Here is a 27,083-nt window from a genome sequence, read left to right as displayed (position 1 = left end):
TGAAACCCACCTCCCACCCAGCTTAACATTTCAGCCTCACTAGGCATTTCAAGGTTGAGAAAAGAGCTATAATGCTATACTTAGCTCTGCCCACCTCTAGTGATTACTTCTTGTTTTAAATTGAGGACTGTTCAATAAAAAAAGACTGCCACCCAGGAGGTGTATTGACTAAAAAGTTGGGGTTGAGGAAGAAAAGCTGTTTAAAGTGTCCTTACTAGTTAATCCAAAATGCACTGCATGTAGCTCAAAGTGTAATCCAGGCAAGCTAGTGACTGCTTTTCTCCCCCATTATGTTAAATTTATCCATGAAACCAAAACAATGGCTTACAAATACAATGCCGTAAAGGAAAAAAAGCCATCCTGACCTACCTGGCCTTAACTGCCCCCTAAACCTACAAAACTATTTGTGCTAACTGTGGCGGCAACAATTGTGAGCAAATGTTTATGGTAGCTGGCAATGAGTCCTTCACATAACTTTGGAGAAATTTTAACTCACTCTTTTTTGCAGAATTGTTTCCATTCAGCCACGTTGGAGGGTTTTCCAGCACGAATGGTCTGTTTAAGGTCATGCCACAGCATTTCAGTGGAATCTAAGACCAGACTTTGACGAAGCCACTCAACACCTTCATTTTTTTTACAAGCCATTCAGAGGTGGACTGATCGGTGTGTTTTTAATCATTTTCCTGCTGCATAACCCAAGTGCACTTGAGCTTGAGGTCCCAAATCAATGACCGGACATTCTCCTTCAACATCTTCTAGTAGAAAGCAGGATCCATTGTTCCATCAATTACGGCAAGTGGTCCAGGTCCTGAAGCAGCAAAGCAGCCCCTGACAATCACACTGACACCACCATCTTTGACTGTGTGGATGATGTTGTTTTTATCAAATGCTCCGTTATTTTTACACCAGACATAACAGGATGCACACCTTCCATAAAGTTCAGCTTTTGTTTTGTCTGTCCACAAAATATTTCTCCATCAGTCTTGGGGATCATCAGGATGTTTTTGGCAAATGTGAGATGAGCCTTTGTGCTCTTTTTGGACAGCAGTGGTTTGGCCTCGGAACTCTCCCATGGATGCCATTTTTGCCCATCGTCTTTCTTATTCTTGAATCACGAGCATTGACCATAAATGAATCAAGTGAGGCCTGCAGTTTTTTGGGATCTTCTGTGACCTCCTGGATAAGTCGTTGTTGTACTCTTAGAATCATTTTGGTTGGCCAACCATTCCTGGGAAGGCTCACCACTGTTCCCAGTTTTCTCCATTTGTGGATAATGGCTCTCACCATGGTGTCCCGAAGCCTAAGAAAAGGCTCTGTAACCCTTTTCAGACTTAAAGATGTCATCTGTTCTTGAATTTCTTTAGATCCTGGACTGTTGTGTTGCTTTTCTGAGCTCTTTTAGCCTACTTTACTTTGTCAGACAGGTTCTATTTAAATGATGTCTTGATTCAACACGTCTGGCAGTAAGCAGCTGATGTTATTGTGCAGAGTTTGGCAGAATTAACGTAGTGTATTAGTGTATGTTTAATGCATATGTTGTGTGTTTTCTGGCAGAATGATACAAATTCAATGTATCTAGAATTTAACTCAATAAAGAACTAATTTTAACTTATAAAAGTCAGAGAAACTGTAGAATAACCTCAAATTTAAGACATTAAACATACATTTTATTAAAATTTTAGAGGTCTGGGGGGCACAAGAATCTTTTTAACTGTGAAAAAGAGCAGGATGGTATTCAGAGATTGAGAATCACAGCTATAATGCAAGTTTAAGTTGTGAATCTCCTTTGGTTTGAATCACCCCCCACCCACCACCACCATCTTAAATTTTCAGGGAGCAAGTCTAATGTTTTTTTTCCATTTTTAGTGTTTATGCTCAGCTAAGCTACATATTTCCCAGATACTTCTTTGTTCTAGGTGCCATGTTTGGGTATTTCGTTAAGTTTTTATCATTCCTTATGACTTGCATTGACACTTGTATAGGATTTCCCGTCAGAAAGACACAAAGATTCCTTGACTTGACTCTTGACTCAGTTTCCCACTGTCTGTCACATACATCCTGGATGTTAACAGACAGAGAGATGCAGATTTGATCAGATGTCGATGATAAACAGAAATCATGTGTTTGTGTCACTGATTTTGTCACAGGAGCATTTTCCCAACATCACATCTAAATCTCCCCTTTCTTCAGCCGTTATCACCTCTCAGTGCTGGCAGCCACACTGACCACGTCAAATGATCACACTAATAGAATAAACCAGTTGTTTTACTGTCTGCATGCCTGCCTGCCTCGATGGCTCGTCGCACATAAACACACACACACACAAACACACGTACACACAGAAACAGGTTGCAGACTTTCTGGCTCCAGAGCACAAGATCTCTCTGATTGCAGAAATTACGACAGACAGAAAGGAGAGAGATTAAGGTGCACTGCAGGTCTGTGTGGATTTGGTTTGACAGGCATGAAGATTGTGTTGTGCTGACACGTTGTTTGTTATGTGTGTAACTTTGAACCAGCTGATCTCCTGAACCCTAATGAAACTTGTGTGGAGTAAATTGATTTATACTGCGGTGTGGTTGAAGTTATGTATTCACCACAAAAAGAAAGAAGCAAGTCAGATCAGGTTTTTTTGAAAATGTGATGCCAAAAGTGCATCACATTTTGGTTTCTGCTTTCAGAAAGTTAATTTTTTTGTTCATAACACAAGGGATTGTATTCCTGTTAAGCAAACACTCAAATATTGGTAAATGTGTCAACCTAATTTGTTGTAGGAGAAATTTAAGGCTGGCGTTACTTGAAATGTGAGAGGAATGTAGATATCACATTTCAAGAAAATCAAGTCAATTTTATATGTCATATATATATATATGGTATTACGTATTTCATAAAAATCATGCCTTATGTTTTACTTTTGTGCCCTAAGATGAAATATCAATCTATACTTGGCTTTACTCGTCTGGTTAATGCTAAGTGTGATGAGATATTTTAGACAAGAATTTAAAAAAAAAAAAAACTACTCAGATTGGAGATTTTAGTGTAGTTTTACTTTGCTCCTTAAAGGATAATTTATTCAAAAATATTTTACTGGATTTTTTGTTCACTTTTTGCATTTATTCCTGCTTCAACCCTTTCTGCTAAGGAGTCTAAAAGAGTTTAATTTGAAAGTTTAAAGTTTTTATGATTTTTTTTATCCCTTTTTGGTAAAAGAAAACAAAAAGATATAAAAACTATAAGATTAGTTTAGATAATATCTGATTATTTGGGTGTCCACAGTGACACCAGTATCAAAGCTTTGTTTTGATTCTTGTTAGACTTTTTGGTATATTGAATTAAATCTAAAAATATTTGAGTATCTTCTCTGTTCCTACACTGGAAGGACGGTGCTTCTGAAATCACAGTTTAACACAAAGTTGCTCTTATTGCATTTATCAAATCATATTATGTATAAATTAATGATGCCTTCTCCTGGTAGAATCAGAAATTGATCAGACTCTTTACATTAGATTCTGAGCAATCACCTGTATCATTGTCAACCCTGCAATAGCCTGAAGAGTAAACTCTGATTCATCAAGCTTTACTCTGCTTTTTTGTCTTTAGGTGCATTTGACGGGCGAGGGGTCACACTCCTGGAAGTTTGTGGAAGCTGGCCGGAGAGCTTTGGCGTGCCGCGACACAACATCGGCTCTGCAGACACGACAGATGAAGGGCTCCGGGAGAGACTTGCGGATGCTATGTCTGAGTCACCCTCCAGGGACATCGTAGGATCTGCTACAGGTCAGTAGTAAACTAAAAACTTTAACTGTCAGAAATAGACCCACACATACAGGCATACAAATACTACACATGGTTATCTGTCAGTTTGCAAAAAAATCATATCCTATCAGAAAATGTCATAACTTTGGTAGACACATACAAGATGTCTGGTAGTAGGATATGTTTGTTAGATGAGGTTTTTCTCCCCTTAAGGTCAACAAATCTGTTTAAAATGACCAATGATGGTAAGACAGAGGAGCAGAAATGCACAAAACCTCTTTCTTCAGGCATGATTACAGAAAAATGTCATCCCAAATTATTCTGTAAATCCACAAATGCCACTCTCATGGCTTCAAAAGATCAGATAAGTCATGGCTGCCAGCGTGTCTATTATTTTAGTGTATTCTAATGGAAAAGACATTCATGCAAAAGTAATCCTTTATGGAGGAATTCTAAGAGCCTTAAAAAAAACCCACTGACTTTATGTCACTAAGCTCATTAAATCCTTTAACCTTTTAAGTAATCGATCTTAAAAACTACAGATCTTGCAATTGTCTGATTTCTCATTGTATTGATGTTTTCACACTTATAATAAGCCACTTTCACATGGTAAGCTCAGACCTTATTTCAAGATATTCAAATGTATTTTATTATATGAAAAGCCAAAAAAATATTTAGGTATGGGGCAGAATTCAATGTTCAAATTTGAATACAAAATGCTTCTGTAGAAGTGTACAGCCTGTTTTGGACTGTGCTTGTGAGATGATCGTCTTGGCAGCATGTCTTTATTTTTATTTAAGTTGGCATGTTAACAAGTCAGAGCTTTCAGACTGCCTGTGTGAGTACCTTGTCTCACATGCCTGATACACATGTCTCACACACAGAGTCTAGAGAATAGAGGGCTATTTTTTCATTGCGCTGTATGCAGTTCTTGGCCAAAATAGAGAGGAAAATGATCAACAGAGGGCTATATTTACCTTGTCGTAGCAAATATGTTGCCCACACTGGTAGAATATGTTTGCAGTCTGTTTCTTGACGACCCAGACGAAGGCCACAAACTGAATGCATCTATTTGCTTACATTTTTCTCTAAACTTTTACCATTTTTGAATCTCTGTTTCCATGCTGGTACAATATGACACAGGAAAGGTAAACAAAGAATGGGTAATCTTCCAGTTAATACTTTTCAATTTGAAAGGATAGTACATTTCACTGGAGAAACTCCTTTTGTTTGTGCAAAATGCTTTTATTCAGAAATTTTTCTACACACTGAATCAAGTCCCTCATAGGGAGGTTATTGTGATAAAGCTTCTGGATACTGATGGACCTAGTATGAAAGCTCTGATGATGCATGCCAGAGTGGACATGTGGTGCAGCTGCACGCAGCTAAATACACTTCCAGTCTGAAAAAGGTGTCATAATTTTGCCAAGAAATTAGACAAATATTCTTGCTTGGATTTAAGATTTTATTGTCTAATCGCAAGATCTACAGGACTTATAAAGCTCCTTAACAGTCATGGACAAAAGTAATGGCACCCCTGGAATTTGTCCAGAAAATACACCATACCACCAGAAATTGTTGCAATTACAAATGTTTTTGGTATCCACATGTTTATTGCCTTTATGTGCATTGGAAAAACACAAAAAAGCAGAAGAAAAAAGACAAAACTGACATAATTTGACACAAAACTCAAAAAATGGGCCGGACAAAATTATTGGCACTTTTTTAAAACTGTGGGTAAATCATTTTATTTCAAGCATGTGATGCTCATTTAAACTCACCTGTGGCAGTAACAGGTGCTGGCAATCTAGAAATCACACCTGAAGCCAGTTAGAATGTCTAAAAGTTGACACAACCTTTATGTTGTGTGCCTGTGTGTCACACCAAGCATGGAGAAGAGAAAGAAGAGCCCAGAATCTGAGGACTTAAGAAGCAAAATTGTGGGAAAATATGAACAATCTCAAGGTTACAAGACCATCTCCAGAGATCTTGAAATTCCTGTGTCCACTGTTCATAATATAATCAAAAAGTTTATAACCCATGGAACTGTGGCTAATCTCCCTGGACGTGGACAGAAGAGGACAACTGACAAAAGAATGCAACGCAGGATAGTTGGAATGGTGGATAAACATCCTCAGTCAACTTCCACACAAATTCAGGCTGTCCTGCTGACTCAGGGAGCAAAAGTTTCAGCTCCATGCATCGTAATCTGAATGAGATGAAGCGCTGTGGCAGGAGACCGAGGAGAACCCCACTGCTGACAAAGAGACATAAAAAGGTAGAGCTTTTTGGAAAAGCACATCATTCTACTGTTTACAGAAAATGGAATGAGGCCTACAAAGAAAAGAACACAGTACCTACAGTCAAACATGGTGGAGGGTCAAGGATGTTTTGGGGTCGTTTTGCTGCCTCTGGCACTGGGTCCGTAACTGTGTGCAAGGAATCATGAAATCTGAGACTATCAAATGATTTTGGGCCACAATGTACGGCCAAGTATCAGAAAGCTGGGTCTGCGTCAGAGGTCATGGGTGTTCAGCAGGACAATGACACAAAACACACCTCAACTAGAATGGCCAGATCATCACCAAAATCTGATCGATTCTTCCCTGTCACTATCCCAATATTCCCTGAAAGTCTGGTGAAGATCTGACTTTCCGTTCTCGAGTTATCTTGTACACATACAAACAAAGATACGGAACCGTTTACATAATCCCCTGCCGATTTCATCTGTGTGGGTAAAAAGCACCAAGAAATGGTTGGAGACAAAGCACTTGAGAGTTCTAAGGCCAGCAATGAGTCCATATCTAAATACAATTGAACACCTATGGAGAGATCTTAAACCTGCTGTTGCAAGAAGCACCCTTCAAATCTGAGAGACCTGGAGAAGTTTGCAAAAGAAGAGTGGTCCAAAATTCCAGTTGAGAGGTGTAAGAAGCTTGTTGATGGTTATAGGAAGTGATTGATTTCAGTTATTTTTTTTCAAGGGTGTGCAACCAAATATTAAGTTGACAGTGCCAACAATTTTGTCCGACCCATTTTTTGAGTTTTGTGTAAAATTATGTCAATTTTGTCTTTTTTCTTCTGCTTTTTTGTGTTGCTCCAATGCACATAAAGGCAATATACACGTGTATACCAAAAACATTTGTAATTGCAATAATTTTTGGGAGAAATGGTGTATTTTCTGGACAAATTCCAGGGGTGCCAATATTTTCGTCCATGACTGTAGGTTACATGAGTTTGGCGCAAAATTGTGTTGTAAAACCAAACAGGGAATGATGTCACAAACAAATCAGAATCATATGACAAAAATATGGAAGAGTGAGGACTGACCTTACAAAAAAGCCATCACTGGTGATGTGGCTCAATGTTTTCTGTCCTATTTGATTATAAATGTCAGTACTCATGTCTTCAGTGCACATAAGTGTCTTATTAGGAAGCAGGACATCCTTACTGTGGTATTACTCAGCGTACACTGCTGCCAGGTAAAGGTCCAGTGATGGATTGGCCCTCCAGTAGAAGGATGTTCTGGTTGTTTCAAAGTGTGTAGGTTTGTAGGTTTGGCATATTTGCACATGCCTTTCTTTACTTGGAGGCTTCCTGTCTGCATGTGTGTGCGTGTGCATGCAGCAGACATGCCGTTGGCCCTGACAGTCCAAATGGTTAACTCGTTTAGGAAGCGGCAGTGCTCTCTCTGTCTCTTTCCCCCCTTCTTAAGTGGACAAGAGTTCCTTTGATTTAAATGTGTGTGTGCACAGGGGTGTAGCTCCTCAGACGCAGCCATGGGGTTGGGGAGGGTGTCAGTGGTAGGGGAGAGGGGGGTCACAAGGCCTTAATGGATTTAGCATCGACTATCACCCCCCCTTCAAACCATCCCCGTACATATCCAGCCCTGTCCCCTCTCCTTCTCTCTCTCTCTCTCTCTCTCTCTGTGTGAGGATTTAACCTTGTTTGTAGCTGTCCTCTCTCTCTCTTTTTCTCCGTCTCCTCATCACTCTTTTTACGACCCCCCCCCCCCCGTGTTACTTCATTAGATTACATGTTGGAGACTCCCGGACACTCGTAGTCAGTCGCCTCTTCTTCTGTCCCCCCTTACCCCATTGTATAGCATCCCTCCCTCCCCTTTCCACCCCTTTAATGCAACACAAAATTCATTACTGATCACATTACATCAAAATACACCCCTGACACACACTCTCTCCTGTGCCCAGAGTCGTGCTGAAGACATCATCCACAGGGAATGTGATGGACTCATTGGTTCCTCCGTCTGTTAAAACAGACAGAGAGGCTTCAATGTCTTTAGGCTAATCTAATCGCACAGCACTTCTGCACTGTAACATATAGGAAATGTTCCTGCATTTGCTGTAAGAGGGGGAGCGACATGGATGGTCAGGAGATGGTTTTATGGAGGAAAAGAAACCACATGATTCAGTCAGCATAATGGATGATGGACAGCTTGTTTGATACCTGTTTATCAGAATCAGGTAAGAAGGGAGGAGGAGGCAGGACATATCGTAAAATGAAACAATATGTGTGGCGGACAAAGCAACAGAGATTGGTGGTATGATGATGATGTTTGTCTTTGTGCCAATGCTATGTTCATTTTAATATGTTTATGGTATTAACTGAAGACACACTGGCAAACAGAGAATTTAATAAAACAGATTCATTACATTTACAGAGATCACACCATAAGTTAGGTGAATTGAATTCAGAGTTTTCCTTTAACCTGACATACCAGATTGACTGTTTTCAATATCCATCACATGGGTATATTTCACATTCATCTGGGAAAGCTCCCTTAGAAAGCATTTGGGAAGGGCAGGACTTTTCAAAATATTCTCATAAGGTGATTGGTGACAAAATGACGTGCGCATGCACTTCTCTTTAGCTGACAGGTTACCGCTGCCATAGATTGTTAATGGCAGAGCTTCTCTGTGAATAAAAGTGTGGCTCGTTGATTTTGTTTTAAAAAGAAATGTGGTCCATTTCCAATTAAACTACCACTTTCCTACAGCTACATCCATGCTAACAGCAACCACAGCAGCAGCCATTGGATACACCGGCAAACCACACCCATAACGATTGTAAACCTATGCTGAAAAGCGAAAACATCTTTTCTACCATGGAAAGCTTTCAGTATTGCTCTCTGCTCTTGTTTTAATACAGGAATGTTGCCCATTTCTGACAAAACTTCCACTGTGGCTAAGTTCAAGCTAGTCACTCCTCTAGCAGCCATTGTATATAATGACTCACACACCAACTAACCCTTTCTCCCTGTAACAAAAGCATGCTGAAGCAAGTTGTCAGAGGAGCAAAAACAACTTCCCGTCATGAAAAGCTTTGAGTGTTGTTTTTATTCTTTATGTCATGCAGAGAAGTGGTCAAGTTCTGGTAAAATTTACGCTTTACTAGAGCTGTTTCCAAGCTAACCACCGTACTGGAGGCTGTCATCAGGAAAGGCTTTCAGTACAACTAAACCTGCCCATAGTTACTGCCTCGTTCTCATCAAATGATGCTGAATGGTCCGAACAGGGATCAGTTCAGCACAAACATTGTGGATTGGTGTTTTTCAAGATGGATTTGCCTGATGACATGGAGTCTGGCAAATGCATCTGCTTTGCAGGGTAAGTCTTTCTTTAAAGGGGACATATTATGCAAAAAAACACTTTTTCAGGCTTTTCCATCAAAAATATGTGCCCCTGGCCTGTCAACAATCCCCTCAAATACCAGAAAAATCCATTCCCTTCCCCCCTCTCTATCTCCACCTTTAAGAAAACGTTTGGTGAAACAAGCCGTTCTCAGATTTTACCCTCATGACCTCACATTGGGATTTAGCACCGCTCCCAGGTTTGGTTTGCCCTCCCCACTTGGCAGAAAGTTTCACCCTCCTCTCCTGATCTTCCTCTCAACTGCCAACTGAGATGCTGGATAGCTCAGTGTGTTACCCTGCTGACTTTTGTCTGGGAGATTGATGGTTCGAACCTCAGTGAGATCCTTAACTTTAGATAAAGACATCTGTAACATTGTAACATCAGGAGTGCCACATCCATTTCCTTAGAGGGGCGTGGTCAGGGGTGGAGTGAGACAGCTCATTAACATTTAAAGCCACAGACACAGAAATTGCTCATTCTGAGCAGGGCTTTTTCGACATGCAAAAATCCTATACTAGAGTGTTTTTTCAGCAACAAACTTCAGAGGCATGTTTTGGGGACCTCTAAGAACAATATAAACTTGTCTTAAAAGGGCAAAATATGTCATGTTTAAGTTACAGTTTAAACCAGGGACATTTCCGGGGATGGCACAAGTCAGGAACAGGTCTATGAAAACAGTGACTGTCCCTGGAAATCAAGGAAGTCTGGTCACACTACTTTCATGTACACAAGCTAATATGGCTAGTTGTTAGCTACCTGCTCAATTCATTTTGGTTGCAATTTTAGTCCAGCCTCCTGGCTTGCAGTATGATTACAGTAAACATTGTTAAACACTGGTGTCGTTGCCAAAAACCAAACAGTTGCTTCTCCATTTTTGACATCCATCGAACTTTATGTTTCACTTTTACTATTGTTCCCATGGCTGTGTTTTTGTTTTGCTTCCTCCTTTGGCCAGCTTGCTTCCTGATTGGCTATTACTCTGTTCTACTCAAGAATTCTGCTTGTGCCTGCTCGGCTGTTCTCGGTGTTCAGGGTTATCAAGGTTAGCAATAGCCAATATCTGAAATACTGATATTTTCAAACTAATTTTAGACAACACTGATATTGAAGCCGATGTATAAATGTACTTCAGACCTAAAACTTCAGTCCTTTAAACACATTGTAATGTTGAAGGAAGAACAAAGGAATAGGTCTAACAATAAGAAAAATGTCTATACTTTGAATTCAGATGTCAAGATTTAAACCCAATTTAATCAAAATCCTAGTTCATATAATATACATATATTTTTAGGGCTCTGGGGGTTTAGATTGTCTTTAATTCGTTCTTGTTTTCCGAGCTTGTTTCTTTCAGTTCATTATTCATATTCAGAGGGAATTCCATGTAAATATGTGATCACCTCAAGTGTTTCCGTTGTGAATTGAGCTGTATGTGGAGCGTTTAAAGGCGCTCTGAATGTGTCTGTCTGTCTGTGGCTCTGTGTGTGTTTCTTGGCGTGAGATGGGCAGAGGCAGATGGTATCTTGCTCAGTGTCTCCATTTGCTGGAAGCTGTGGCCCCGGCACTCAGACACACAACATAGACCTTGAACTTGATTGCTCACACACAAAACACACTCTCTTACCTCACTTATACACACATTCTCCCTCATTAATTTCCCCGTTGTGTGTTTCCCCACGACTGTTGAGTGAAATCTCTGCAAACTTTTCAAACTTTTATACACAATACATTTCAGCCGCGCTTATGTCATTATTTATGCACTTCCACGGCTATTTATCATCTTCAAAAACTATTTGCTGCTTTATAATTTTATATAAATAGAGTTGGATGGAATCGCAGCAACAAACACAACAACTAACCCCCCTTCTCTGATATGTGTCTCTGCTCACACACTCAGAGGATCTCAGAGCAGGAATGCTCGCTGATGTAACAAATCACCATCTCTCTGACATTCTCCTCCAGCACGTACACACACACACACACATACACTTGCAGATTCACAGGGAAAACAAAGCCTCCAGTCAGGGTAATGGGGCTCTCACGCTAAGGCCGAGACCCAGCGTCGCCAGCTCGGAGGGCAGGTGACACTCACATAGAGAGATGGACGGATGGACGGGAGGGAGAGAGAGAGAACAGAGGATGGAGGAGGGGGTGAGGGAGACAGAGTCACTGACGACTAAAACACACTGGGGCTGAAATTAGATTTGGCTCCAATGATATAATGTTGCTAACTAGATTTAGCTTATTGGTGCCTGCCCAACATAAATTCCATTGAAGCCATATGGAGAGTGGACGACTGCTCAACACGACCTGGTGTGTCTCAGCTGAGGAACAATGGTGCTGTCTATGTCCCTTTACATCATGTCATTTCATAATATACCATTTCTGAGTAGTGGTGGGGGCTTTTATTTTGTCTCCATCTTTGGATGCCGAGGGCCTTTTGCCTTTGTGTCATCATGCTGAAAAAGTGGAATTAAATTAGGAGGAAATATCTTTAATTTTGAAGATTTATGCTTTGACCAAGTGGCCCGCTTTATGGTCAGTCTTACAGCACAGAATCAAATGTCTTTTATTTCTAGTTCTTGTTCAACAAGGACAAACATTTGTCATGGCTCAGGAACACATCATGGGTAATTTAATCATTTGTACTTTTCTGTTGCACCCTCAAATTGGTTTTTCATGGCAAGTTTGGTTAGAAGGGCATTTTTCCAAATGTTCTTTCTTTCTGTAAGAAAATAGATATAATTTTTGTAAGAACACCAAGCTGAGATTGCATATGCTTAACACAAATAATGTTATTTTCTACACATTCCATGGCAGCGGTGTTATTTAGATACAGTAGTACTGCAGTGGTACTGGATGGGACATTTAAGCATTTTTCCTCATTCTAAAACAGTAATACTTAGTTATTTTCTTTGTAAAAGACAACTTTGCCCAGTTTCAGTGATGCTGCATGACGACACTAGGTTTTTGATATTTTTACTTTTTACTGGTTTTAGAATATCAAGTCAGCAGTAGATCAGCAAACAAATGTCATTTTTATGAGTGTGTTTACTGAAGTTCAAATATTCTAGCCTAAAATGTATTTGATATTAAATATAACCATTTTGATAACATAAAACATTTTTTCCCAATAAGCATTTGTTAGAATGAGATTGGCAGCAAATCAGGATTTTAAAAAACAAGTTTCCAGGCACTTTGTGGTTGGATTGTATCTATTAAAAATCTGTATCCTTTAAATGAGGCCTAGCGTTAGTGCATGCAAGGTACGGTTGTCATATGCCCAGCTGTGATCAGCTGACGGCCAACTGATCCCAAGTATCACCTCTAGGCTCCCACAGCCAATCACAGCTCTTTCTCTCAACACAGCGGTGTATTTGAATATGACATACTTCTCACTAATCCCTTCTTGCATTAATGCTGATGCACCACCCTGCTGCTGCTGCTGGCAAAGCTTAACCTCCTCCACCCCAGCCTCCTCCTTTATAGCATAAAGCTGTTGCACCCTTACATTCAGATTCATGCTACTATGTATTAACTGCTCTCATTTCCATTCAAAACTCAGTTTTCAGTGCTAATATTGAAATATTCAGTCTTCTTTCAGCCATGGTTACTACTGCCAGTTTTTCATACACTACTACTGTGTTCTGTGACCCCCCTCTTCACTTTGTCTGCCCCTACCTCTTCTGTTTTTACGCATCTTCCTCTTTTCTATTACCGCATTTCCCTTTTCTAGCTTTCTAAATTTTCCTCCATTCCTTTTCATCTTCCAGCTGTGGCAGATGGCTGTTCAACCTGAGTCTGGTTCTGCTCAAGGTTTCTGTCTGGTAGTAGGAGGTTTTTACTTGCCACTGAAAGTTTGCTAAATGCTACTTAGTTTGCTCATGGTGGATTGATGCTGGGTCTAACATAACAGAGTATGGTTTAGACCTGCCTTCTTTGGAAAATGCCTTGGGATTTGGATAGGAATGGGCACTTAACAAATAAAAATTGAAGGATTGATTCTGGGGTATTAATCCTTATATAAAGATAACTGCAATGGCATTAGATGTTATATTCAAGCATGTTTTCCTTAAAGAAAAAGAAACCAGGAAACGTGGGAGACACGTTCTTTGTAACAGACATTTTTATGCTTTAATCAGACTGAAAGAGTCACTGTTGTTTCGCTATTTAAGTTTAAGTTTTTACTGTGTTTTGAATTATTTTAAGGCTATTTCTGTCAGTGCAGTGAGAAGGATTTAGGTAGAGTTAATTTTTAACAGAAAACAGTTACAAAGTAAATTGTTTGCACTTTGGTAAGAGCAACTTGATGAAGATTTGTCTCAATTTATGTTCTTAGTATTCCTATTTCTCCACAATTTAGGTTAGTATTTTATCCCTCTAAATCTTCTCTGTTCGTAAAAGAATATTGTTTATGTTTTTTTGGCCACTTAAAAAAATTCCAACCCAAAAGCATCTTTCTGATTACAGAGAGACATTTTTGTCTTGATGTGTTGTAGCTCAGTTCAGAGCAGTGCTGAATGATGTATTTGCAGCTCAGTGCCAGCAACTGCTGGTTAGAAACTGTCAGTAGCTTATATTTTAATCCAGCATTTGCATTTTCTTACCACAAAAACATTAGAAAAATGTACAAGTTCAGTTTGGGTTCAAAATGCAGTGCCAGATGAAATAAATTGAAGACATATGGCATTTTTATCCATCTGGATGAACACTTAAAACATGGACACAGGCAAGCAGAACTGGATATGCGATCAGACAATTGTGGAGGAATTTAACGCTTGTATTTTGGTTTTATGTCAATTAAAAGAGAAAGAAAATACAGGGAGGAGAGAGGTGGGATGACATGCATGGTTGCAGCGGTTGCAGTGAAACAAGATCAGTGCATTGAAGATTTTGACTGAACTAGTGACCAGGAGGCACTTTACGCTAAATATCTGAGCCAGTACTACTTATCGTAGGTTTCTCTGACTCAGTCTTTGTACCGAAACCTACAAAAGAAATGATAGATAGATAGAAATATATAATTGATTAATCCTAAGGGACATTCAAGAAATGCAAAAGAAGTTGATTATAAACATATAAATTCAGCCAGGGTCATCAACACAGCACAGAAAATCATAGGCTGTGGTCTCCTCTCCCTAGAGGAGTTGTTCAGGTCCCGCTGCCACAGGAAGGCCCTGGGCATCCTAAGGGACTCATCCCACCCAGCACATCACCTGTTCCAACTGCTACCCTCAGGAAGATGGTTCAGGACAATAAGAACCAAAACTAACAAACTAAAAAACAACACATATCTCAGAGCTTTTTCAATATTTAATGAAAAATTGCTCGAGCACTAAATGGATCTGCAAAAACAATTTCATTGTATATTGTACAATGACAATTTAAAAGAATGAATGAATGAATAACGGGTCCAAGGGTATATGAGTGATGTCAATACAAGGAGTGATGTTACGAGACAAGACTTGATGTATATGTGCTTCACAAGAAGTTAGTCGGCAGTCATGTATGTCCATCATGTTAAGTCAAGTCGGATCTACGTAACACTACAATTAATACAAAACCTCATTCCAATGAGGTGAGCATACACAAGATCTCTCCAAAGTTGTGAAAATCATACTAAGACACCACATCACAGAAAAATATGTCAAGAACAAGGCTGCAGAAGGTTGCGTTTCCTCCACCATATATGCTGCCATAAGCCTGTTTATCTCAGTGTTTCTGGTTCCCTATGTTGTTGTTGAAATGTGATCTTTAGCTGGTGTTGGTCTCATACACTTACTAATGGCTTCACCCATGCTTGGGTTCGGTTGGGGTCTTTAGGTAGCTTTGTGTCACTGTCTTTGCAGGTGTTTGGAAAGATTTGATGCAGAGTTCGCAGCAGAGAGTTGTTTCTGACCTGGGCACAGTTTACACTTCAATGTCACATTCTTGCAACTAATCCAAAGTATTGTTTGTATCTGAGCACATCCAAAGGTTTCCTTATTTGAACTGCTTAACTGTTGCCCTCTCCTTCCTCAATGGACTTGAGCTAACTTGTCTGTAACCCAAATAAATGAATGTTGCGTGAGCGCCCAAAAGTGATGCTTGATTCGTTTTCTCTGCGCTCCCATTTACACCTAGTTGGAGGAATTACAGTAACAGGCAGGATTCAGACCACCAAAAAGGTTTCTCAAATTTTCTGTCTAGGTGGCTTATTTGTCCACAGCCAGGTTAGAAACTCAGCATGCTTCCCATGAACTTTCCTCAAACAAAATGACATTGCTCATAAAATCAAATTTGTTGTTGTTCTCTCATTAACTGCTTTTATTTGTTGTTTGATTTTCAAAGCCTCTTTAAAGTTAGAGGAGGATTCATGTTTGATTGGATTCATCTGATTCTTCAAAGCCTTTTGATGCAAATTGAATTTGTTCAGTATTTCAAATGTCAAGTTTCAAAACTTACACCTACGCTCTTTTGGTATGTGTGATAGAAGACTTCACCATCAAAGTTTAGATATAAATCTGAGCTATCAGTGTGACTTCTTGTCTTGTCACAGCTCAGAGAGTGGATATTATCTTTTACTAAAGGTGTCAAACATGTTTCATTTTTGTATACTTGCTGCTCTGTCCGTGTGTATGTGTGGGTGACTGGGGTTTAGTTTGGTTGATTGATGAGTTAAGGCTGCTGGTGGACCACCCACACCCAGTGGGTCATAATCAGCTCAGTTTGTTGGATCCCAGCTCAAAGAAACATGGAGTAATAATGATGATAGTAATAATAGCAGTAATAATAATAATAATACAGTCTGAATACCACAGCACCCAGATGGCTAACTGAACACTTGGCTCAACACAAATATTTACAGGAGCCTTATCAGCACCAAAAGTGTGCCTCAGTGGTGTGTGTTTGTACATCACTGGGGATGCATGTGTTGGTTTTTATTTATTCCTGCGCTTTCTGTAATATTTTGTATTGGATGTGTGTTAGTTTGAGTTTTGACAAATATGAATGTTTATGTGTTAGAAGCAGTCCAACCACAATTCTTAGATTTGTGTTATAGATATCCAGATGTTTTAGATGTCTGTGTATGAGCATAACAGGCTCACACACAGACATCACAAAATGTGATGCTTTAGGTAGACCCATTCCTGAATGCATGTTGCCTTGTTGTGCTGTTAGACTCAGGTATGGCTGTACAAAGAGCATACAAATCAAGATGGCATGTTTGTTTTGGACAAGAGTCTTCTAAGGCCAGATTTTAGCATGACACAAATTATTAATTTAACTCCCTTTGTGAAATGAGCTTCTTTTTCTGTTACCTACCATACACTATTTGGATTGAGATCTGGGCTGTGACTCGGCCACTCCCGAACATTCCCCTTGTTGTCTTTAAAATATTTCTGTGTAGCTTTTGCTGTATGCTCAGGGTTATTGTCTTGCAGGAAAATCTTCTCCCAGTCCGTAGTTCTCTTGCAGTCTAAATAAGATTGTCCCCCAGGATTTTCCTAAATTTTGCTGTATTCATTTTACCTTCTGTCTTTACAAGCCTTCCAGGGCTGGCTGCTGAGAAGCATCCCCACAGCATGATGCTGAGACCAGTGTGCTTAATAGTGGGATGGTTTGTTTGTGGTGATGTGCAGTGGTTGGTGTCTGCCAAACATAGCATCTTGTCTGATAACCAAAAAGCACCATTTTGGTCTCATCAGACCAAGAACTTTGAAAAAATTCTAGTTGAGATTTAGTCTGAGTTTTCTTCAATAGTTGCTTTCTCTTAGCCATTCTCATAAAGCTTTGACAGATGAAGAACCTGCACAACAGTTGTTTTTTGAGTTTTCTGCATGGCCACTCAGTTTGTGAGGACAGCCTGATCTGTGCCACAGTCCCTCCATTTCTGGATGATTGATCTAATTGAACTCTTGCAGATGTTTAAAGCCTTTGAAAGTTGTTTTGTATCCATCCCCTGACGTATACTATTCAATAACCTTTTCTCTGAGTTGCTTGGAGTATTTTTTTGTCTTCATGGTGTAATGGTAGCCAGGAATACTGATTACCCTGGGACTGGACTTTTCAGACACAAATGTCTTTATAATTCAATCCCTTGAGACACATTCACTGCACTCAGGTGATGCCTATTACACTAATTGACAGACCACTAGAACCAACTGGCTGGACCTCTGTTGAATTAGATTGGTCACTTTAAAGGGGGTGCCTGTGGCTCCGAGTCAGTCATCTCGCTATTGCAAGGTCATTGGCTTGATCCCCACCTGTCACATGTTGACCTGCCTCTGGCAAGACAATTTTCCCGAATGTGCTACTCCCACTGTTGTGTCCGTGGCATGTAAATGTGTATGGATGCTTTGAATGGGATTAGTTAATTCTGATGGCCAGTTCTCCAACCTCTGGCATCAGTGTGTGAATGTGGAGTGAAGTGCTTTTAACTGTGATGTAAAAGTGCTTTGAGTTGTAGAAAAGCGCTATACAAGGTCATGTCTATTAACCATTTAACAGTGTGCCCTTGGGAGAAACATGGCTGCTGGGGAGAGCACAGCAGCTGTATCTGTTTGTTTCCCCTTTCAAAACATGCTAATTCTGCTAATTATTACTATGTGAATGGAACAATAGCAAAACTGTGCTTTTATTTGCAGACCAAAATTCAATATCACAGACATGACCACATAAATAAAACAATTTTTTATGCAAACCAGCTGAACAAGAAACAAAAAAAAAAATGCTGGTATTTTGAAATACTTACAATTCCCTAGTAGATTTGCCACGCACTGACCTGTCCTCTAGGAGGAGTTTAACAGCAAGTCCTGTACCTGATGCCAGAGGTTGATGAAGCAGTTGGGCATAAAATGTTTAGCAATTACAAACCTATTTTACCCCAACTGTGGACAGGACATTTCTATTTAAAAACACTAACCCCCATGGTCAACATAACTCAGGCACACTTGAGAGAAAAACAATAGTGGAATTTTTCAGAAGTCTCTCTTGGAAGCCTTTTTTTTTTTTTTTGAGACACAAGGTGAGGTGTAGGTCATATTTAAAAGACTGAAATGAAAGCGAATTCAGACATAGGCAGACTATCAACAAAGGATTCAGCTGTTTTTTTTTCACATTTTGTTGGTCAGTAAATAACATTATTAATAATAATAATATTAATAATAATAATAGATTTTGAATGTGCAAAAATAGTTTTATGACTCCTGCTGCATGTCTAAGAGGATACCTAGAGCTCCATATTTTCAGGCATAATGGCTCTGTTCAAGCTGTCATATTTGATAAATTGGGAATGGGAACGTGTTCTTAATCATCAAACAGCCATACTCATGTGACTGGCCAGTACTTCCTCTTTAAATGTAATTATTTATGAAGCCAGCAGACGGAGGTCCAAACAGGCAGCCTGACTTAATAATTGGCCATTTGCAGTATGTTTCTGCCTTGGTTACTGACTGTATGTAGACTTTGGGAGGTTTCCACTCCACTTCTGATGTTATCACCTCAGAGAAAACATTCGCTCTGTGCCCATATGCTGCTCAGTGTGTGTGTTTGTGTATAAAGGATAAAGAAAGTTTGAAATATCCATTGATGTAATTTGTTGGTGTAGATTGAGGGTTTCCTCTCTTGCATGCATTCATGATTTAAACATATGTAAACATGTTTTTATCTTACAGAGATAAAACATGCTGCTTATCTCTCTTACCCCATTTATTAATCAATACTACACAAGTCTGCATTGTGCTTTAATAGCATTCAATTTTTCCATTTGGACCAAGTGTTCCTTTTCCATTTAAAGAATGAGCACTGTACACTACCATAACCTATCAAATGTAATGCTTTATTGTTTCAATTCCATTGGCAACTGCTAAGAGCCTGTAATCTCCTACATGCATCTGAGTGACATTTGACTCTTGACTGGAAGAATGCAATACATTACTCATTACCCTTACTTATTTCTACAGTACTGTAATTGCTTCAGTTATTAGTCCCTGTGCAGTAATTGGTTCATCTGCTCATTTTTCTGTTAAATATCAAGATTTTGGACTTGTCTTCAAAATGAACGGGGAATTTTCTCCACAAATTGTACATGTTGACTTTTTTTGAGAGGATGCTGTTTAATTCAACTTTAAAACCTGAGCTATTCTACTCTTTACAACTTAAACATCTTCACTATTTTTATTTAGATTAACAGGCAGAGGGTTCTGTTTTTATAATTTACCACTTAAAAACTGAACTTGGGACCTTTATCCATTAAAAAACAGTGCTTTGGACTTTCATAGAGGTGCATTTCTCCAGGCGGATAACACTGTCCTTGAGCTTTGTCACATTTCTAAGGTTTTGTTTGTGGGGCATTCATCTTCTATGTTGTCACTATGGTGTCAAAGTTCAATCCAAACCTTACTCCTACTATATGTAGGGACATAAGCATCACACTGTAACATGTTTTTAAAAATATGTTTGCTGGGCTTTTTATGCCTTTAGAGAGAAGGACAGTAGATAGAGTCAGAAACAGGGAAGAGACAGTGGGATAGAGACATAGGCCTCGGCACGACCTAACCACTAGGCCTGTGGTGCCCCTGTAAGATGTTTGTAAAGCTGTTGTACCTTTATTAAATGCTGTATAAGTTGTGTGTCAGAATGTATTAGGTGAACATTGTACTAAGGCCTGTGTAGTGTACACCATCTATTGCAATTTCACTGGAAGAATGTCATTAAGCCTGGACAACACTTTCTAGAGTTTTATAGTCACTTTGATAACAGCTATACTTTTGCAAAATAAGCAGATTTTTCAACCCCAGATCCAGCACTAACTGCAGTACATTTTTAAAAAAAACACATAGCAGATGGATGTACACGTATCGAAGTGTTAAGTAATCACATTTTCTTTGAATAATCAACTCTAAGTCTAGTCCTTGAACAAACTAAGAATCCAGAAGCCTGATCTGGTAGATGTAGAGTTTCAGGTTGCATCAGCCAAAAAAGAAAAAGTTTTATCCTGTTTAACGTCACATAGACAACAACAATCAAAGCCACATCTGTGATGTCTCATGACCTCCTGACAGAGAGTCTAACATGTTTAATTTTTTGAGAGGCATCTGGCTGCAGACCTCCATGTTGGGGCGTTTTGGGCTCATCTGTTACAGACCTCTCCAATGTCCTTTCCAACCCTTACGCTAACCTTAAGGGTTTGGGTGCCTAACCTTAACTGTCTTTGGGTTTTCCTTAGTTTGTGGTGTGTTGAATTTAAATTTATCCCCCTCTGTATTTTTTTCATTTTTATTCATAAAATTCTGCTGTTGTGAAAAATAGCCACTTACCATAACCTCCGACAGTCAGCGGAAATTGCACATCATTCAGTATGTCATTTCGGTTCTAGCTTGGGTAATGTACATCACTTCCTGCCCCACTGTCAAAGTTGCCTCATTGTGTAGGTCTGCAGCGGAACGCCCCACCATAGAGGTCTACAGCCAGAGCCTGTTGAAGTTTTTTCCTTCTGTTGTTTGTACTTTCTTGTGCATGACATTGACCAATGACAGCACAGAGCACTATGCATGCACAAAGGTCAAAAGCAACAAATCACATAGTGAAGCTGAAGAGGAATGATAAAGTTGGTGCCGCAAGATGGAACTGTGAGACAGAGGAAACATTTGTCAAGCTCCAACAATAACATCCCTACCTTTACTAGGTTTGTAGGGACTACAGTGACAAAAGAGAAATGTTGATGAGGGTTAGCAGTTGTACTTCAGCACCCTGCTGGGTAGCTAATGTTAGTATTTGTGTCAAGCTTGTGTATCATTTATCATACCATTTGGACTGATAGTGTTAAAATACAGTGATTGGTATGTTGATTTAAAGTCTTCTTTCCATGTTGTCGTCTAGCCTAGCTTTGCTTCCTTCATTTTATTAGTCGTGATGATTGGTCAGGTATGGCTCATGATGGCAAAATCTAATACTGTGACCAATATACAGACAGAAAGACTATGCAGTCTGACCCTGGCTCTATATGGAGTAGCTTCATTCCATATTCTTTCAATTTGCTAGACACTAGCGTGTTCAGTATCACTCTGATTACTGTTTTGCTTTATAACTGAGTCAGATCTTCTCTTTCGTTGTTAATATAAATCTTTATTGTCTTTCAGACTATTAAATCACTGCATTTATATTTGGTCATGCATATTTATATATGTTGTAAACTAGATTACAGCCAGTGTGTCACTTGTAAGCTACAGTGAAACTCACTCAGTGGAGACAGATGGACAGGAGCTCCACAAAACAGAACACCAATAACTGATGTCCATCTAAAAGATCTTGGTACGTAGTGATCCTAGCTAACAGGTCAATAAACTGAGTTGGCCTCAGGTAGCTGGAATCATCAGGGAAGTTCATCCAGGCACAGTTGAAAGAAAAGGGCTGTCTGCACCTCTGGTTAATGTTATTTAAGACATGCTGTCAGTTGGTTTTAAGGCATATCCCCATGTCCCTTGGCCAAATGAAGGGAGAAACAGCTTTAGAGACACTCAACTTTGACCCATTTCCATCAACTTAACTGTTCTTTGTCAAAACTACACCAGCCGGATGTAGCCAGAAAACTAAATCTAATATATTCTGTTTTTAGTTTAAGATGGGAAATGTCACCGGATTATCACAAAATATTTCCAGGAATGCTTTAGACATCACAGATATCAAGAGTTTCTCTAAGTGGAATTTGTCCTTAAATTGCCCTCCAGTTTTTTGCTCCACTGTCTTATCAATGTATGTCAGTAACAGAAGGTTCATACATCAAAATCAATTTGTTTTACTGACTGCTGAGCTAATGACAGCCTGGAGGATCAAATTAAGGTGTGGGATCCTATAACCTAATCCAGCCCATTCATAGTTCTTATAGATATTTTGCATGGAGCTGAGCAGGTGTCGTCTAGCTCAGGACGACTTGAGCAATCAGGCGCCTGACAACAGCTTGAACTTTGTTCTTCTGTCAAGTCACAATAAAGTATCTGATTATAAGCCCTCTTGAAGCCTGGAGCCATGCAAACAAGCTGCACAGGAAAAAAACATGTCATTTTTTCCATTATGTAAAAATGAATAGCCTCTTTAAGTTTTGCTATTATATAAATCACTCCATAGAAAACCTCATTAATTGGTCTATTAAGGAAACATGGAAAGTAGACTGCACGCCCGTTCAGACAGCTGTGTGATTTAATGGTTGTACAATACATCCTGTATTTGAATTGGCCGAGTACTCCATTCACACAAAGCAGGGCTATTATCCCACCAACTCACTGGTTTCTTTGCTATTCAGCCTTGTTTTAATACTCTGATATCCATCATAGAGCAACAACACACAGGGGCGGGTGGAGGGGAGGGGGCAGTGTGCAGGCTTGGAGGTCCCTCTTTTCCTATCAATCAGAGCAGATGTCTGCTGGCTTCAGTTCTACGCACACACGCCAACAAGACAAACATGCATGCACGCCACATGAACTTGCACAGCTTCTTGCAGTGTCATGCTGGCTGGCTAACGGACTCCTGCTGTAGGTCATAGCATTCTGTAAACGACTGACTGTTGACGTGATAAGAGATGTGTAAAAAAAAAGAAAAAAATAGACAAGATTTTCTTTTTTGGCTGGACAGCTAAAATCCTAATGAAGCACGGACTGAACATCATTACAACTTTAAAATCACAGAAATGTGTTTACTCAATTCACAAAGTGTTTCCAAAGTGTTCTTAATAGAAAACATTATGCAACTAGGGCTGTCAAAGATAATTTTTAAACAGTTAATTGCTCAATTTTAATAGTTAATTGTGAATTGCAAGATTAAAATGCCAGCATTTCAAAGTCTTTATATCATATTAACCATGTGAACAAGTTTTTGCCAGTGTCTTGATTTTGGAATCAAGAATACAAAGAGGTGTATTTTAAGATTTTCACTTTTAGATGTACAGTTGCAAGAAAAAGTATGTGAACCCTTGGGGATATCTTGGATTTCTGCATAAATTGGTCATAAAATGTGTTCTGATCTTCATCTAAGTCACAACAATAGGCAAACACAGTCTGCTTAAACTAATGCCACACAAAAAATGTAATTATTGTTACTGCACTGCTATAGCAGTGTGGTCTGAAATCATAACTGAGAGGTGGATACAAAGTGTGTCTTCTACTGCATTTAACACCGTCATATATTAAGAAATATATAGACAGGCATGTACAAAATGATTCACTGAGGTCCAGTGATCTGCAGTAAGTGCGACAGCATTTGCACTTCTCTGCTGGTCAAAACTAGTTGCTTTCTCTGTGGAAGAGGCCCAGTCTAGGTTAATGATTAAACTGTTTCTCAAGAAATTGTTCTTTTTTATGTGTTGACTTTGCAATTTGTACTGTCGTAAGCTCAGGGTACTTTACTTTGTGCTTGGACTAAAACCTGACGCTATTTTGAAAGAAAGCAAAAGACGTCTGGTAGTTTGAAAATTAAGACGTCAGAGTAACCACAGAAAATAGAGAACTCAGTTAGGTAAGAAAAAAAATTTAAATAAATCAAAGGAATTAATAATATCTAAAGGAAATAGCAACCATATGAAATGTTCAATATTACATGGTTTCAGTAATTTCATCTGTTCCATCAAGATATCTGTAGTCTTTTTTAAAATGATTTATTTAGTGCTTTTCATTCCTTTATTAGGATAGGACAGTAGGTAGAGTTGAAAACTTGAGAGAGAGATAGTGGTGAATGACCTACAGCAAAGTAGCCAGGTAGGACTTGAACCTGGGACATCCATTTGGAGGACTTCAGCTTGTATTTATAGGGCATGCAGTCTTGTTCATGTCCACCAGTGTCCAAAACATAGTCTTTAATCGTGGTTTATTTATCATAACAAACGGCCATCCAAAAATGGAGCAGTATTATTGCACTCTACATTTTTTTATTTTTTATTTGAAATATGCGATTTTGTTTGTTTTATTAAAAGATATCTTTAATTAGAGGTTAGTGCTGTCATTTCACCAACTCAAACAGGTCACAGTCTATGCGTAATAAAGGAGGGTTTGGTTCAGTCAAGCAAGACACATAGAGAGATTGTGGAATTATGCTGAGTGATTTGCCTATTTACCATCCCCTAGCCTACGGGCCTTAATTATAACACTTAGGGTTTGTTTGTGGCTGTGTTCCTCTTAAACATGATGACTACCTGTAAAGTGTATACCTTGAGTCGGCCCCATCTGTCACCTGCAGAAGGTTGCATCCTCCCCATCGTGTCAGCTTGTGCTCCGTGGGTACAGGTCTCAAACCTCAAGTCCAAGTTGAGTATGACGCCTTTTAGAGCCAAATTAAAGTCAGTTTTAAAGTCATATATCCGTGCCTGGCACGCAAACGCATACCTCCCAACCTCTCATCGCACCAATGAGATGAAATATCCTTGTAGCATGGACCAATCTTCTTTTAGCATGTACGACATATATATCGCACTGAACAGTCCTGATATAGATTTGTTTATTCATTCCAGTAAAAGCTCCTGATGAGGGAACAATCCTGAATCAGTCTCGTGACCATCTTTCCTCATTTGTGAGGGTGTAACACAAACTCACCGAGCAGAGGTTTCAGAATTTGGCAACAGCGGCCTCATATTGCCTTTTTCCTGCTGTGGTCAAACATTGACTGTTAGACATGAGTTTTAAGAACATCAAAAAGAGTTTCTGTCCACTCTAAGACAGGGAAAAGACATGGTGGAGCTGCTCGTGTCTGTTTTTGGTTTCCTTAAGTGAACGTAATAGTTTAGGTTTTCAACATGCCAGTGTGATTTGTCATGAAGTCATCTCAGTCTGTCCTCAGAGCTGGCTGGATAAATAATGAATCAGACATGCCTGCTCTAAATTACACTCACACCATCCATTCAAGTCGCTCACTGTCTGACTTCAATTGACGTAAATATGACCATCTTTAGCTACCGGCTTTCTCGCAGCTTACATGTATGTGCATTGCACAAAGCATAAGTGTGACTATGATATCAATGGCAGGACTAATGCACAGACGGAAGCACTCACGCCACGGACCACACACACATGCACACACACCATTTGGATACTTGACTAACTCAAAACTATTAGTTAATCATTTTGTGACATGCCCTGAGGGCCATGTTGTCCCCTCGCTTCAACCAAAGAGAGAGAAGAAAGCGAGAGAGAGCAAATGAGTGCACTCTCTCCCTGAAAGCTACTCAGCACTGCCGTGACAGACAGAGAGAACAAACGCAGAGGAGAGGGAGAGCGGGGGAAAGAAAGACATCAGGAACCAAGTGAAAGCACAGAAAAGGGAATGTGAGGCTGGCTGAGGCCGGAGAGTATGGTGCTGAGAGAAGAGAGTGTGAAAGCAGAGTGTGGTCATTATATCTGCCCTTCAGCGCCCTCCACCCTCCTCCTTCAACTCTCCTCCCAACCTCTCTCTTTCTCTTTCCCTTTCTCTGTCTCTCCGCGTTGCCAGGCGAGAGTTTGAGGGTAATGTGCGGCGACGGTGTGAGACGATGAAGAATAATTCCTGTATTCAGAGCTGCCACTGCTCGCCCCTCCTGCCCTTCATCCTCCTCCTCCTCCTCATCCTCTCTCTCAGCTCCACTGACAAGTCAGGCCTGGATATCATTGTATCATTTATCCCGGCCTCGCCTCCGCCACTCTGCCTCGTTTGCCCAGAGGGAAGTGTGAAAAGTGTGCGAGTGCGAGGATCTTGGTGTGTGGATGTAACATGTGTCTATGCATGTTAGTGTCACTGGGTGTGTGTTTAGTGTGGGGATCTAGCTGACTGCAAATGGGCTTTTGTGGAGTTTTTTGGAGACTGCACTTAACAGCTCGCTCAAGGGAGACGCACACTCTCTAACACACACATGCGGCTGTAAGGGTTCACAGAAAAGGAGGGCGAGAGAGAGTGGAGAATTAGGGCGAGAAAGAGAAAGAGAGGGATGGTGAGAGTGGTGGGAAGCGCTTTTTAAAGCCCCACTCCCGTGTCTGTTTTGGCTCAGTCAGACAACACAGAGGGGGCACACTTTGTACAGAGAATCAGAAATGGACTTGTGGCTGAGGGCGATCCACTTCACCCAATCTGCTGCTTCACCACCGTCGGCGGCGGCGGTAGCAAGCAGAAGAACACTTGTTGTTGTCGCCGGCACTCCTGACGCTCGGCTGACTGCAGTGATGAACTCGCTGTGATCTGTGACCCGTCACTCAAACTGCATCCAGGCCATTTTCTGCAAACTGCCGCTCCAGCTGACACTAGTGACTTCCATCGCGTGATACTTGAGTGCTTTGGAGTTTGGACTGTGTTGTGTACAGTTACACAACACATAGAGTAATCTCATACATATCATGCTGGTAATGACCCAACAATCATAATAAAACATATCACATTTTTAGACTACATCAAGGTTAAATTAACTAATAAATACCAAAGACTCAGCAAGATTTGGCAACATCAGCAAAGAAAGCCTTTCTTTTAACAGGCTGAAGACTCAAAAAGACGCAGACTCATGTTGAATGACGAGGATAGCTTTCCTGATGAAGTGGAATAGAGGTAGAGTCCAAAAGAGAGATGGGTAGATATAGCCAAAAAAACACAGGCATCAGATAATAAAGACTTGTGGCTGAAATTCTCAAAAGAAAGACAATAGAAGTATGATGATAACACTTTATTTCAGTGAGCATAATAATCAGTTGGTTT

The 27,083-nt window shown here is 39.9% G+C and overlaps 1 protein-coding gene across 1 annotated transcript in view; it reads left to right on the top strand.

Moving 5' to 3' along the window:
* Positions 1 to 27,083, top strand: part of bcas3 (BCAS3 microtubule associated cell migration factor) — a 552,832-nt gene that overhangs the window by 490,344 nt on the left and 35,405 nt on the right. Inside the window, exon 23 of the mRNA XM_041803667.1 lies at positions 3,601 to 3,777. Within this exon, the coding sequence (XP_041659601.1) occupies positions 3,601 to 3,777 (177 nt within the window). The remainder of the gene's footprint in view (positions 1 to 3,600; positions 3,778 to 27,083) is intronic.

The sequence above is a fragment of the Cheilinus undulatus genome, linkage group 2 (genome assembly GCF_018320785.1).
Source record: "Cheilinus undulatus linkage group 2, ASM1832078v1, whole genome shotgun sequence".
Lineage (NCBI taxonomy): Eukaryota > Metazoa > Chordata > Actinopteri > Labriformes > Labridae > Cheilinus > Cheilinus undulatus.
Note: the sequence above shows the minus strand (reverse complement) of the source record. Positions and strands in the feature narration are given on the sequence as shown.